The sequence below is a fragment of the Protopterus annectens genome, chromosome 10.part0 (genome assembly GCF_019279795.1).
Source record: "Protopterus annectens isolate FY-2018-M chromosome 10.part0, PAN1.0, whole genome shotgun sequence".
NCBI lineage: Eukaryota > Metazoa > Chordata > Ceratodontiformes > Protopteridae > Protopterus > Protopterus annectens.
Genome location: NC_056744.1, coordinates 1,703,055,153 through 1,703,071,246, shown reverse-complemented (window position 1 = coordinate 1,703,071,246; position 16,094 = coordinate 1,703,055,153). Strand labels below are relative to the sequence as shown.

At 39.8% G+C, this 16,094-nt stretch overlaps 1 protein-coding gene across 1 annotated transcript in view; it reads right to left on the bottom strand.

The window, feature by feature from the left end:
- The window catches only part of LOC122813924 (zinc finger protein 665-like), a 124,885-nt gene that overhangs the window by 16,846 nt on the left and 91,945 nt on the right, over positions 1–16,094 (bottom strand). The window contains exon 3 of the mRNA XM_044086469.1: positions 14,964–15,290. Coding sequence (XP_043942404.1) covers positions 14,964–15,290 — 327 coding nt within the window. The remainder of the gene's footprint in view (positions 1–14,963; positions 15,291–16,094) is intronic.

Genomic DNA, 16,094 nt, shown 5'->3' with positions numbered 1-16,094 from the left:
TTGGCTGAGTGATGTTGTACTAGGCTTTTGAGGGCAGGACACTCATTGGGGAGGTAATAGAATGACAGAGGCAGAGCTGATTGTAGGTTAGGAGTTTGGGCAGTTCAAGCCAGTGCAACTGTCTCAAAGCAGCACAGTGATGAGTTCTATATGAGCAATTTGCAGCAAAGCGGGCAACTCTGTTATAGCAGGCTTCTATTTTGCTTAGTTCAGTTTTGTTGAGATTAGTCAGAATGGGAGATGCATAGAGTAGGGTGGATAGAAGTTGGGAGCGAGCAATGGCTGATCTTGTGTTGTTGGTAAGAAATGGTTTGATATGGTAGAGTGATCCCAGTTTGGCATGTACTTTTTTAATAGTCAAGTTGAGATGACTATCAAATTTTAGGTGGGAGTCTATGGTTACTCCCAATAGCTTAGCCTGTGCTACTGGAGCGATTGGAGCAGCATTTGTGGAGTAGATAGTGAACTGACTGTTATCAGTGTTTTTGTTAGAACTGGTTATAATCATAAGCCGAATTTTCTTTGGACTGAGGATAAGTTGGGCTTTGGTGAGGTAGTTTTCAATGTCATAGAATGCTAATTGAGCTGTTTGCAGGAGGGTGGGAATATTTTGTGCAGCTCAGATTAAGGTAGTATTATATGTATACTGAATGATAGATGTATGCTGTGTGAAGGTATGGGGGTCATTTGTGAAGACTGTGAATAGTAGTGGTCCTAAGACAGATCCCTGTGGGACTCCTATAGTTATGTACAGCTGAGGAGAGAGAGAATTTTCCTATTTCACAGCTTGGTACCTGTCAGTTAAGTAGCTTTGGAACCAGGTAAGAGTGGAATTTGATAGGTGATATTGGTGTAGTTTGTTTAGCAGGATTTGGTGTGAGACTGCATCAAATGCTTTGGACATATCCAAAAAAAGAGTCGACACCTGCAGGCCTTAATTTTTGAGATGGTTTACTGTGTTTGTGAAGCAGAGGAGGGTCGTAGTGGTACTATGGGCAGGTCTGAAACCATGCTGAGTAGGTGATAGGATGTTGCTGTCTAGGAGATATGTTAGCACTTAGGATTTTGGCCAGGGGGGAAGAGTAAAGCAATGGGTCTGTAGTTATTAAGTTCAGTGGAGGCCCCGCCTTTATGTATGGGTGTAACATAGGATATTTTCCAGAGTTTGGGCACATAGTTTTCAACAACTGATCTGTTTATCAGAGTGTGAAGTGAGAGTGAGAATATAGTCATTAAATAAAGGAAAATATGTCTGTTTTGGTGGGCAAGACCCTTTATTTGTCATTTTTTATCAGGTTGCAGAATATGCCATGCAGATACTTGTAGGGGTGCTCCTGGCATTGCATTGTGAACTTTTTTTTACTGTGAAATAGAAGCGCTCCAATTCTTCACAAGAGCAGCACTTAATATACAATGAAAAAGCAGTTAAGCATTTTCATCATTTGTAAGTGAACCCTGGACTTTCTCAAAACTGTCATTTAATGAATTTTCATACATTTCTCTAGTGCCTTATGTAAGCATGAAGTATAACTATTTAGAGTGTTTATACAATATCAACTTTTATGGTGAATTTGGTTTATTAGTAAGTTTTATTTTTAAAATGATGACAGACATTATGAACTTTATTATTGTTGGGTGAATTGTCATGTGGTTGTAGACAAGTTTAAATGTGTGAAATCTCATTAAACAGCAGTTGTGATAAAGTCCACGGTTCATTTACAAAGGATGAAGGTGCTTAACTGCTTTTTTATCATATATTGCATGTTGTTCTTGTGAAGAACTGGAGGTCTTCCATTTCATTTTGGAATTTTTGTTGGCCTCTGTCTTGTTCTGTGGTTATATGGCAGCTTTTTGTAATGCATTGCACTGTTATACACTATGGAGCAGTGCACTACTGAGGGAACAGTGGTGCAATGGATAGCATTGTCTCCTTACAGCTAGAGGTTCATCAGTTCGAGTGTTGGCTGGGATGCCTTCTGTGTGGTGTCTGCATGTTCTTCCTGGGTTCATGTGGGTCTTCTCCCACATTCCAAAGACATGCAGTACGTGGACTGGACACTAAATTGGCCATAGATGTGAGTAGGTGGTGTGGATGAACTACCGTGGCATGGCTAGCCACACAGTGGTGTAAACCTTGGATATAGATGATTGTCACTGTTGACGTGACACCCTGACTCCATGTGCAAATATGGGAAGATGTGGTTGGATGGAATTTTTTACTTCTTAAATTGAACAGTAGTGTCACGGAGAAAGTGAACTTACTGAATAACCTCCTGTGGGGAACATTCAATTTACAGTGAGCTTGCTGATTAGTTTGAAAAAATCAGCATACATTGACATGTTAATGTCCCTTTACTATATAATTATCATTACAGCTCCTGCACAAATGCCCTGCAAATGTAAGCAACAAAACCAGAAGTAAGAAAAGGCATGGCAGTAGATTTTTATGAATGAATGTGACCTCCCTTTCTTTCCAGTTACGGGTCTATATTAGAACATCGAAGCTTCAAAACTTCAAATGTTCTAATATCGAGCCATATTCAGCGAAAGCTGAAAATATCAAAGCTACAGAAAACCAAATTTTTTCCTAGGGAAAGAATTTGGTTGTCCATTTCTGTTGCTTCGGTATTTTCAGTGCTGTGTTGGAAAGTTACGCGTAGGGTTCAGGTAAGTGTACGATTGAGCGTGGGTTAGGATAGTTAGGGTTAGGGTGTGGGTTAGGTATGTGTGTGATTGTGTGGACATGTGGGTTAGGTGAGTTAGGGTTAGAGCACGGGTCAGGTAAGTGTGCGATTGTGTGGACGTGAGGGTTAGGGTGGGGTAGGTGAGTTAGGGCGCGGGTGAGGTGAGTGTGCGACAGTGACGGACCTTAGGGTTAGGGTTAAGGTAAGTGGATAGTTAGTGGTGTATGTATAGTTTAGTGTAGGGTTAGGTGTAAGATTTTAGGTGTATGTGTGTGGATTGCTCTTTGTTTGGTGTGCTTGTGTTGTGTGTATGTGTTTTGGAACAGCAAATTTTTTCCCTAGTAAAAAATTAGCTGTTTTATATGTTTGATGTTTTCAACTTTCATTGAATAGGGTTCAATATTAGAACATTCAAAGTTTTGAAACTTTGGTGTTCTAATATAGACCCCCAGTTACAAACAGGACCGCATTTTGTTTATTCATGTCTACTAGCATAAAGCTAGCTCCTCAAGTAGAAACCAAACAGACTGTCATGAATTAGTTGGCTTGAACACCTGCAAGCATACCTCTCAACTTTCCAGATTTTAACAAAATGTCCAGATTTGTGACTTATATTTTTGTTCTCTTCCTCAAAAAATGTGGTTTTCTGGAACAGTGTTGAGGATTGAAGTCAATAATTAATTACAGGCATTTGAGTTTCAGACTTCATATCCTTCAGAAAATGCATACTAAAGCAAAACCTCTTACTCCCAAAGAAACTGACCAGGTTAAGTAGACAGGATCTGCTTCTGATGGACCGGAACTGGTTTGGGTTGATGTCCTTACTTATTAATTCCAGAATAATCTTTTTCACAACCTTACAGATGAGGCTGATTAGGTTTATGGATCTAAAATTACCTGGGTCCATCGACATCCCACCTATATGCAAGGGGCATGGCAGTTGTTACTCTCCATTCTTCACAACAAATGTTGTCCCTCTTTGTAACTGGAGAGAAAAGGTCATGCTATTCATAAAACTCTACTGCCATGCACTTTCCTACTAACAGGTTAGTGCAGAAAACTGTTATAAGTACCACTCCTCCAGTCAGGAATGCACCTGGGGAAGTGAGTTTATCATAATGGCTAAGGGTGCCACCTTAAAGACATAAGGTGCAGGGTTTGATTCTGGCCTGGGGTTGTTGGATAGTCTTAAAAGAACCCTTAAGCGTAGTTAGCTTAGGATTTACCTATGAACCTATAGGACTATACAGGCAGCCCAGTATGTTATCTAGTCCCAATGAAATGGGCTCATGGCCTTGAACAGTGCCATGCAGACTTGTTCTTGGGGGATTTTTGGGAGGGTGTAGAAGCAGGTGTATGATCTAAGAATATAGGAGGAGAGAGGAAGTGAAGTTTGAACAAAATTTGTCCACCCGTAGATTGGCTATGTATTCTGGGTCTCAGTATGTGACATCATTTAAAGATAGCTTTTTGCAGTGCTGGGAATTGTTTTTGAGGTTTTTAACACTGTTAAAGAATGTTTTGTGGTTATCCTTCACCTGGGTAGCTATATTAACTTCACATATGGCTTTTGTTGATTTGATTACTGTCCAGTGTCCCCTGTTAAGTAGTGAGAGTCTTTTTAGCATTATGAGAGTTAAATTTATTTTTGCATGCAATGAGTTTTTTTCTTTTATTACACAACCTGTTTATATTTGGGTTCCACCACTTAGGCTTATTCTTACATTTTATACTGTATTTTTTTGAGGGATACAGATGCTTCTATGAAGCTATTTACATGTGCAATGACTTTTAAATATCAAAACATAGGATAAACTAGTATATATTGTGGTAATTACATTTCCCCTATCTATGAGGGTCATTAGTTTGCATTACCAATGTTAAGGGACTATCACATAATATTAAATGTGACCTATGATAATGGCATATTGCAGGGTATTATGTAGCAGTTAATAACAGAATATCACAGGATGTTACACGTGGCTGATGATAATAGAGTAAATAGGACATTACATTGTTCATAGGTTCATAGGTGTGTACTAGGCTAATGGCCCTGGAGCCTTTACAAGCCTAGCCCAAAAAAAATGCCCAGGCACTGTGCCACCCAATGTTCATTCACAGTGCCTCAATCCAGTAGGACAACAGGAATGATCCCTGGAGTGAACTTTCTGTTACCCATTCACTTGTCAAGATTTCTCTTGAAGTCCAGCAAGGTGCTCTGCTTGACATGAATGGGAAGCTTATTCCTGAGTATGGGCAGTCTTTGGGAGATGAACCTGTCCCTCCAGCATGTTCTGTTAATTTTGGTAATGATGTTGTGATATCTGGAGTATGTGGCATGGGGGATTGGGATTTCTTTAGGTGTAGCATTTCAAGTAGGGCTGGGTTGGACATGGCTTTGTAAGTCAAGCAGAGATCACCTCTAAGTAGACGATAAGAGACCAAAAACAGTTGTAGTTTCTTTAGTCTGTTCATGTAGGACATGTGTTTAAGGCCTAGGATCCTTTTTGTGAGGTACTTTTGTGGCCTCTCCAGTTGTTGTAGGTATCTGGTCAGGTACATGCCAAATGTGGCGTTATATTTGAGGATTGGTCTAATGAGGGATGAGTAGGGAGGGATGATGACCTCTTTCTTCCTGGATGTGAAACCTTTGGCTATAAGATGTGCCATGTAGAAGGATTTTCTGGCCACAGTAGCAATGTGGTGGTCAAAGGTGAGGTGGCTGTCAACCTGGGTGCCCAGATCTCTTATGGCCCCTTCAGTGTTCAATGGGCTCCCACCAACATGTTAATTCGTGGGAACTCAGTTTTTTCCAAAGGAGATAATAACGCATTTTTTGGCATTAAGCTTCAGGCCATGGTTCCGACACCAGTCATTGGTCTCAGAGACGCCCTTTTGTAGGATGTTTGCATCACTTGGGGAGTTGTTAATAACTCCTAGCTTGCAGTCATCAGTGAACTTGGTCAGCTAGAGTCCTTCTGCATTGGCCTGGACTTCTGAGAAGTGGATGCTAAACAGGACAGGGCCCAGGACCAATCTTTGTGGGACTCCACTCATGACTGATCGACAGTCTAACTTGGAACATGCAACTTTCACTCTGTGGGTCCGGTCTTTGAGACAGTTTGCAACCCATCTAGTGATATAAGGATTGATGCCTAGTTTGGTGAATTTATCAATGATACCTGAGTGGAGAATGGCATCAAAGGCCTTGGCCAGATCGAGGTAGGTTGCATGCACTGCCTTACCCTCATCCACAGCCTTGGTGACTGCCTCAAATAACTCATCCAGGTTCAGCAGGCAGGATCTCCCCTTGACAAAGGCAAACTGTGTGGGGTCAAGAGTTTGGAGCTTGCCTATATCTTTGTTAAGCAGGTCCATGATGATGTGCTCCATAGCTTTGCATAACAGACTTGTCAGGCTAATGGAGCAATAGTTCCCAGGGTCTGTAGTTGCTCCCCTTTATGGAGTGGGATGACTGTAGGAGTGCGGCATTCATTGGAGACATAGTCTGAGGTAAGGCTGTGATTCAACAAGGCACACAGATGTGGTGCCAGTTCATTTTGGAGCTCATGTAGGACACAGCCAGGGATATTATCAGGTCCCAGGGATGCTGTATTCTTGGCTTTGGACAATGCAGCTTTTACCTGTGCCATAGAAATTGTGGGTACCAGGCTTTCATCTGGTATTGTGATGGGGCCCTTGGAGGGAGAGGTAAAGTTGGCACTGAATCTGTTGGCTCAGTATAGGAGGTGCCATTGTGCAAGAACTCAGAGCAAATCTGGGTATTGCCTTTGAGGTTTCTGATATAGCTATAGAAGGCTTTGTTGTCGTTTTTGGTGTCAGCTGCAATTCTGCCTTCATAGCTGGCTTTAGAGGATTTGGTAAGGGATGCCAGTTTTTTGTCTAGACTGATAAGGGACGTTTTCCAGTCTTGTGGCTTCATGTTTTTCTACAACAGTTTCTTCCTTCTGTTGTAGAGTTTATTGATGGCTTGGGAAAACCAGATTGGCTTCCTTTTTTTGGAGGTGAGCATCTTAGTTCTATTTGGTATGGCAAGGTCCATGCATTTATGTACATGCTCATACAGTGCATTAGTTTATGATTCGGCAGTCATTTTCCATTGACATGGGTGCCGAGAAGATAGCCACCTCCGTTTTTTAGGAGCCCAAAGTCAGCTTTAAAGAAGTTTTTCAGGGTGGTCACCTTAGCAGGGGGTGTAGGTGAGATGGAGATTTCCATGGTGATCAGTTTGCGGTCAGATTTAACCAGGGAGGGATTGACTATATGTGTGGAGCAACAGTCTCTCATGTTGGCGATAACCAGGTTGAGGATGTTGCTTCCTCTAGTGGGGGTCAGAATAAGCTGGTCCAGGGCATTGGAATTAATAAATTCCAGAAAGCGTTGGGCCTGTACATTGGCACTTGAATAGTTTTCCCAGTTGATGGAAGGGTAGTTGAAGTTACCCAGTATGAGAGTATTGGGTTGGACTTTGATAGATTCCAGGGTGCTTAGGAAGTTGGAGTGAGAGTCTAAGGACATGTTTGGGGTTCTTTAGCAAGCTATGGTGATGATACACAGGTATCACAGGCTATTCCATGAGATAGGAGACAATGTAGTACCATGGCATATTGCACATAACCGATAATATTGAAGTAACATAGGACATTCCATGTCACTGATTATAATATACTATCGCTGTGATGAAAATGAAGCAGCAAAGCATATTACAACTGAACAATAAAGCAGTATCGCAGGACATTACATGACTGATGCTAATGGAGTATCATGGGATATTACATGCGACTTGCAAATAATGGAGTACCACACAATATTACATGTGACTGATGACAATAGAATGTCATGAGACAGTCCACGTGACTGATGATAATTGAGTATCACAGGATATTACATGTGACCAATGACAATGATGTACCATGGGATATTACATGTGAAATGGCGTTTAAGGACGGTTGGATTCCAGTTGTTACAAAGTCGGTATGTACTTTAACTTACAATGGACTATTTGTAGCACAGGTACCCAAGACATTTTTATTCCCCAGATGGGGCAAAGACACTGAAAAACTGAGATCTACAGCTTCATTTCCTTTCTTCCAAATGAGATCAAAAATTTGCCAGTGCATCGTGAAAAGGTTTATGGGTCACATACCTGTAACTGTACTTCCTGCACAAGGGAGATCTCTGAAACATTGTCATAAGTACTGGACTTTACGGACTAAATATGAATCCTACACAACTGGATAACTCACAACAACCACCTTATGCTACTATGCTTCTGGACTTTCACAAATGCTTCTCTTCAATTGATTGACAATTTACCTGAGTGATGATAATTCCATATTTGTTTAAGGGCAGTTTGCCAGTATATGTAAATTATTATGCGCCTCTCCACATCCCATGTATGCATGATTTGCTATATTTGCTCTCCGTTTTAACTAAATCAGAGGACCTATCGAGGATGCCCACTCTCTTCCATGTTCTTTACATTAACAGTGAAGACTTTAGTAGCACAGCTAAGAGAAAATCCTCACTGACCACAACCATATATGTACACCCAGGTGATTTGAAGATAAATGCATTGTTTGGCACTCTGAGCTGAAAGACAGTTTTTTTTTTACAGAGTTATGCTTGGTTCCACAACATCAGTTGAGATACTGGGCATCTTCCTGCTCAACGAGGCCTGTATTAGAGAACAAAATTATCAACAATAAGGTTTAACTGGCCAAAATATCTGGGCACACTACTAATGACAATGAAGAGGATACTGCTAAGTTTCTTCCTGGCACCCTTGGATAGTGACCTGTACAACTTAATACTCTGATGGAAAGAACTATCAATGCCATTTTTATTGTTAGCCCATAGAAAGAACTACTCCCACCATTTTTAATTAAGTCATACCACTTAATATGATGCTCCCTTTTCTGCTCCAGCTTCCATTTACAAGGTTGCCTCAACAGCCAAAATGTTGCAGTGGGTTTTACACAAAATGTATAACTCCCATGGTGAACAACAGGAAATTATGTGCTGCCAGAAAAGCAGTGTTAATTTTCCTGAATTTCCATCTTTAAATACAGATGGCATTTTTTATTAAGGAGGAATCACAAACTAATCTGTATACAGATGTAGACATCTCTCAAACAGGAATATTCAAGAAAAAAACCTACATCCCCTCATGGTATGAAATCTGTCAGAAATTACAGTAAGATCTTGGTTAAGACTTGAGGTAGGCATACACCCAGAAAGGATAAGGCACGCTGGGGAGATCATGAAGATGTCCAGACAGACAACAGCCTAGCCTTTCAGTCTAACTGGCAATCTCAGGAAATGTTTCTTCACAGATCTGCATTAAGTAGGGTATCATAAGTTTAAAACTTGTCATTGTTTGAAAATAACTCTGAACCATACTCTGGTGTACTATTAAAGCAGTTCTTACATGTAAACTCCATCTCCTTCAAACAAGTACTTCATCAAATTCCCCTACTCACATGAGACCAACAAAAGGCACTGGTTACACAAATATACACATGGGTCTGCTACAACCAAGTGTCAGAAATGTATAAATGTTTTTCTTCACCAGCCTGTTTCACTCAAAAAAGGAATACTTACAAATCTAAACTGACTACCATATCGAAGATATTTTTATTTATTTATTTATTTATTTTACATTTGTTGGCTGGGCTAGTCTAGCTGGATACATGTCCATTTTTAGTAGAGGCCCAGGGAGATAAGCTCCAAGCATTGGTAAATTACAAAAAGATTACAATAGTTAAAAAATGACTAAAACATACATTTTATGATGCTCAGACAGCTTGAAGAAAATAATTACAAGCTCCTTCGATGGCAATCACTCATTTGATATCATTAAATAAATTTCAAAACCCCTTCTGTAGGTTAAAATAACAGAATCATTTGATCTTTGCTAGCACTGTTCATAACCAAATAACCCTTATGCAAACAGGATACTGTCCTGCCCCCTTACACAAACACTTTTGGGTTAAAAAGGAAGGAAGACACTATGGATGCACCTATAGCTTGACTCCCACCTTTGGATGACATGACATTTTTGCTACTGGGTTAAGCACACCTCCTTCAACATGTTTTCCCAAGACTATGAGATTGGGTTAGACAGGCATCACTTAATTCTTTTAGTGATTATTTCCAGATTAAGCAATTCTCAGAAAGGCAACTCCAGCAGAGAAATGGCACATCATAATTACTGGTTCTCTAAAGCAACAGTATGCGCAGGCCAACAGGTGTTGGTCTGCATTTTTGTTATGAATGGAAATAGTAGGAGAGGGCATATCATTATCTGTATTCGTAGCATTATTTTAAAACAGATGTGTAATAATAGTGTGCATTCTTAGGTTGATAACACTTGCTTTTGGCAGAATGATAGTACACACAGCAACTGTTAGCAATTGTTCAGTGGGCGAAATTCTTTAGATGGAGTAATTTTTTACACACTTTCTCTTTTACAGTTACTTAATATTTTGATGGCAATCTTTCATTAAAAGTCACATACTAAAACTGATTTCCTTCTGAAGAAGTTGCATATAAACTTGCATCTTTATATGTGCTACATTTGGGATTTATAGGATATGGTTATCTACTTATCGGCTTACTTAGCACAAGTTGTTTTTTCCACAGTAAAGTCCAGTGCGGTGGTGATGCTGCGGTAGTGTTATCGCCTCATAGTAAGACGTTGTCCTGTTTGATTCTCAGCTAGAGCGTCTTCTGTGTGGAGACATGTATGAATGGGCGTACCTTCGTTGAAGGTTGTGCGTCAGGGCTGGCAACTCGGCACGTAAAAATCTACTGCCAATCATTAGCGGACCGGAGTTCCGCTGTGGTGACCCCTAACCGGGAAAAGCAGAAAGACACAACAACAACAAAGTCCAGTGACCATCTCATTTAACTGAATATAATACTCTGTTTTAAACAAATTCTACAAACCACTGGACTAATACAGAAGGTCAGCCAGCTGGTCTTCCTTTTATTGTGAGTCTCACAGCACTGGGTATCCTTAGGAAGAGTGATAACTGCTTGTTGCTCACAGATAATGAACTTTACGTAGTTTAATACTAAGACATTCTGTATTTGAGAGATGAAAGCATTTAAATAACAAGGAGGCTTCAGTCCCACCAAAAGACACAGACAGTGAGCATCACACTTTCCAAAACAGTCTATACTAACCCACTATATAACGTTTTACACTGTGGCTGCAACATTATTGGCAAAGCCTCCTAGTTCCATAAAGATTAGGTCTCAGTGGAAATTTAACACCACATCACTTTCTGGCATCACCAGGATTTACATAATTTCAGATCCAGTACACCAGACTACTCTACAAATAAAAATGTTTTAGTGAAAGATGACTGCAATCACACATACCATCTGTCCTCTCTGAACAAAGACAGGGAGATGAAGAATTGTCTTTCAGATGCCAAGATCTCTGCCATCTCTGTAGACATTAAGGTACTTTCACCTGGCAAATATGACTATGTGGGAGTGAATGACTTGGCATGCAAAACTTTGAGGGATCTGCAGAGAGGCATGTGAGCACGCTCCGTGGAAATCACAAATGCAGGGAAGATTCTGGTCCTGAAAGAAATCCTTCCTTCCTTCCCAAGAATGATGACTATGTACAAAGACAAGATAAGTAGCATCAACAATTGGCTAAATATTTGGTACCAGATCCAATATGTGTCAACATGACATGAGATGCTAGACAGTCCTACATGCTCTGCCATGGACAGACTGCAGCTCTTGTTCCAAGCCTTCAACATACTGGCTAAAGCTTTGCTGCAGCCATAGTATCTCTTTAGGCAGAGTCCAGCTGATGGACATGCCAACATAACTAATATATCAAATCCAAAACAGGATCACATTAAGGTGGCTCTGCTCAATGCCAGAGGTCTCAACAACAAATTGCCCAACATTGAGGTCCTCCTGCATTTGAAGCACCTCCATGTTTGAGCAATTACTGAAATTTGTTTTAAATGTTAAAAAAGCACTTTGTCCACAGCTGGGTTTTGCATCTATTATGTCTTCAGACTCCGTGGGAACTGTGACGGCATCTCCATACTTGTTAGGGACCACATCACCTCTAGACAAATTCCCAGAGACCCACACACAAAAATATCATGTTACAGCCTGTTACAGGACTCCCTCTATGTCTCCTGATAATCATATAAGGTTCTTAAATGTAATCAATCAATGAACTACCAATAAACAAAAACTTAATTATTTTGGGAGACTTTAACTACCCATGAATCTATTCCTCAAAGGTAGGATACATCCAAAAGCTCTGTTTCATAAACAAAAGGTCCCTGGAACAGATTATGAAACACATTAGAGGGCCTTATATTCTTGACTTGGTCCTTACAAATATAGCTTTTTCATGCACTATTCCCCTGGTACCTCCTTCCCTTGTTAAGCTTGTTCATAAACTAGTCACCTTAATGATTAAAGCCTCTAAACGTGACAATATCAGTATCTCAGAATTCAATGATTAAAAGTGTACAAATCTTACCAAATTCTATGACAATGTTTAAAGATTCACTTATTCTAGTTTAATGTCAGACTTTGCCTCAGCAGGGAGCTACACAGAAGAGTTCATTGCCCACTTAGATAAATGTATACAACTGACAGTACGTGTCAGATTTAAATATAAAGGAAAGTTTAAAATGAAACCACCCTAGTGTCCACCAGCGCAAAGTTTACAAAAAAAGAAAAAAAACTTAGAATATATATCAGATCAAGGGTGACATTAGAAAATTGACTCAAACTTAAAAAGAAAATATTAGGACCATTAAGGTAGTCCATGAACTTGAGTTATCATATGAAGTTATGGACAACAACAAATCTTTCTTTAGTTGTGTGTTATGAAAGAAAGAAATAATACCCAACACTGCTCAGAACTTATTCAAGATGGCACCACTAACTCTTACTCATTAGACATTGCAAATATACTAGCCAACAAATTTCAGTCCCAGCTTCACTCTGGAAATGATTAATTAAACCCCACGTATCCATGAATGCATCAGGCCCTCCCCCATCATCACCACCAAAGTTCATGTACTAAAGGGACTCTTAAAGGCTAAAAATACTTCCTGCATAGAACATGAAAATATACATGACTGTTTAATAAACAGTACCATGCAAGTATGACTGGAGCAACTCAAACTATTTAACCTGAGTTTAGCTACTGACATTCCAAAACCAGTAGTGATGATGTCACTTCACAATGGAGGCCACACCACTGATCCTGGGAATTACAGGCCCATCAGTCTGATGAGTCTCATATGCAAATCCATAGAGCATATTTTAACTAACCTGATTAACTACGGTATTAAAAATCTCATTAAGCTACCAGCTGCAGCAGTTTGGTTTTGTCAAAGGTAGATCCTTTCTAATGAATTTGGTTAACGTCGTTGAAAGAGTAATACAAGCTATTGACAACAGCCATGCTGTACACACAGCATACCTTGACATGGTCAAGGCCTTTGGCACAATATCCTAGACACTAACTAGCATAGTCGGTACACTTGATGCATTATAAAAAGACCCCTATGTACTAAGATGAACAACAAAATGGCTGAAGGACAGAGTGGAGAGCAGGTGCTTCATCAAAGACCATGAAGGCAACCAATGGTGTTCCACATTGGGGCTTCTTTTATTTAGCATTTACTTTTCTGATTTCCAGACTATCAGCCAAGACCTCTGGCTAACCGGGTTTGTAGATGACTACAAAGTGCGAGTCATTGTCAAGTGACTGTTTGATATCAAAAGCCATGTGAAAAGAATGCTGATGTGCTAGTAATGGGTTTAAATGAAATCCTAACAAGTGTAACATTATTCTGTTTGGTACATATTCCCTCCTTCCAGTATATGACATCAGTACCCCACTTTAAAATGAGAACGTAGTTAGAGATCTTGGTACTTTGGTAAACAATTCCTTCTCCTTTGATTATCATGTAACAACAGAAGTCAGGAAGCATTTCTACTTACCACAGCTGATCAACAAGGAGACACCTTCCAGTCCAAACAGGTCACTGTCCCATTATACTCAGCACTGATTATGCCAATTATTGAATACAATGCCCTCTCTAGAATGTACCTACTAGGCTTGTCTAACAACTAGCAAAACTCCAGAGGCTCCTAATTAAGGAAATCACCTGTTTAATAACCCTAAGCTACCAGAAAAGACTGGAAGCACTGTCCCTTTATTCAGCATCTTATAGACTTCTAACAGGAGACTTGTGCCTTGCCTTTCAAGCCATTAGGGACTCGGTGGTCCTTGACCTTTTGAATCTACAAGAAATGAATATTCCACAAGGTATCTAAATCTCCACCAACAAGTAAATAAAACAATGTAGAGACATAGGTTCATTACACAACACCTTTCTCACTTTTGGAATTGACTTCCACTGCAAATTAAACAGTGTAATACATTATCTGCCTTAAACCAGGAACTGGATGTCTAGGCAGGTATTCACAAATTCAGCCCTGGCCTGACTGGTCTGGCAGTCCTTGACAAAGGAGGTTCAGTTTGAGGGTGGGTGCTGGCAGGTAGAAATGGTCACAAGAGCCAATTGCCTTGTACTTCCTATTATCTGATGATACCTTGCAGTAAACCTTTGATAAATAGAGTCCTGCAATAAGTAAATAAATTGTTTTTGTCCAAAACTGCTATGCTATACTTTTTTCAGCCACCTGTCAATAATTCTGTATATAAAAAAATCAGAGACAGCTTAATTTACGTATCAAAGTTTTTGTTGGAAGATGGCCGTATATTAAATAAATCATCCTCCACTCAAAAGATATCAAATGTATCATTATTATTTTAAGAATGTGATCAATGAAGCAAGTAAGGAAGTTTTCACCTTAACCTGTCATCTGGAGATCTCAAAGTTAGTGCAGGTTGAGGCACTTCATTTTTTTGTACTCAACAAGTTGTTTTGAGATATTGGGAAATTAACTTTGTTATTTTTTTACCCCCTCAGTTCTCAGTATGTTAATTTCAATATGTTGGGAGTTGACAGGATTTGCCTTGATGTAAAACCGTGGATCAGTTTCTGGGAAATGAACAGAACAAATTAAGAAAACAAAAACAAAAGTAATTAAAAAATAAGCACATTACTGCATATAATTTAGACTGCTGGGAAGTTATTATCTGAAATGTTTCTGTCAGCTGCAAACACAAGTTTTCACTTTCCAAAATGAAAGACATGCAATAGCAAAAATCAAAGGTGGACTTACTGATAGAACTCCATTAGCTTTAGGTTTTCCTTGTTCTGAGGTGTCACCTGACACGGATTCCTCAGTGGTTGTCAGATAGTCTGTGTCATCATTTCTCTCCTCCAGAACCTCTACTTCTGTTTTGATTTCCAAGTTAGTATCAGAGACTGCTGAGTGGATTTCTGTAACATCAGTTTTAATTAATTCAGGATTTTCTTCTACCTCTTTCAGAATTTCTGATGCTTTGCTGTTAAGTTGTTGAATGAGTTTTTGTTCCTTGTCATAGAGAAACTGGTGCAGTTCTACAAACTCTTCTGCAATGTATTTTTCCAAATTAATAGCATGTTCCTGGGAAACAAGTAATATAGACAAGATCAAGCTACCTGCTACACATTACAATACCACAATACCAGTTATGTCCAAATATTTACCTTGCATGACAGAATAAGCTCCCTGAAATAGTGACAGAGGAGCTGACTGCAAAACTGGTGACATGGTTAAGGGGAGGGTTTGTCTTAATGGTTAAGGTCTTTACCTCACAGATACAAGGTAAAGGGTTTGATTCTGACCTCTAGTTATTGTCTAGGTTTATAAATGTCTGCAGACTGGTAGCAAGCATTTACCTATGAACCTAACTTAGTCCATCAGTGTGGCTGGAAGGGAGAAATGTGAAGCCACCAAAATAGTCTCCTGAGAAGTGAGCGTGAACACTCAAGTACATAGATGACCCTTAGTGTACATCAAGAATCAGTGTAATGTAACAGCTGTGTGCTCAAGGGAGGTGAAACTGGATCTCAAAAAAGGATAAGGTAAACCCCACACCATCTGCCTGTCTGTATGACAACCTGACTTATTCTATTGACTCCTGGTAGTCTATGATGACTAAACTGATTTTCAGGAATTATGGTGAGTAAGAGGCCATATTCCTAGAAGGAAGAAATTTTTTGCTGCAAGGTAAAATGTGTGCTTAGTCCCCTAGGCAGACCTGTATCTGTTCATTATACAGAAGTTGAGAGGAACCATGGTGGCTAGGCCATATCCAGAGTCGTGACAGTACAGGAAAGTGACACCAATTATGTTATGCTGCCATACACAGTGAGCTATATTCCAAAATACTTGGTCTCAAAGTAAGTTACTTATTCCAACAGCAGG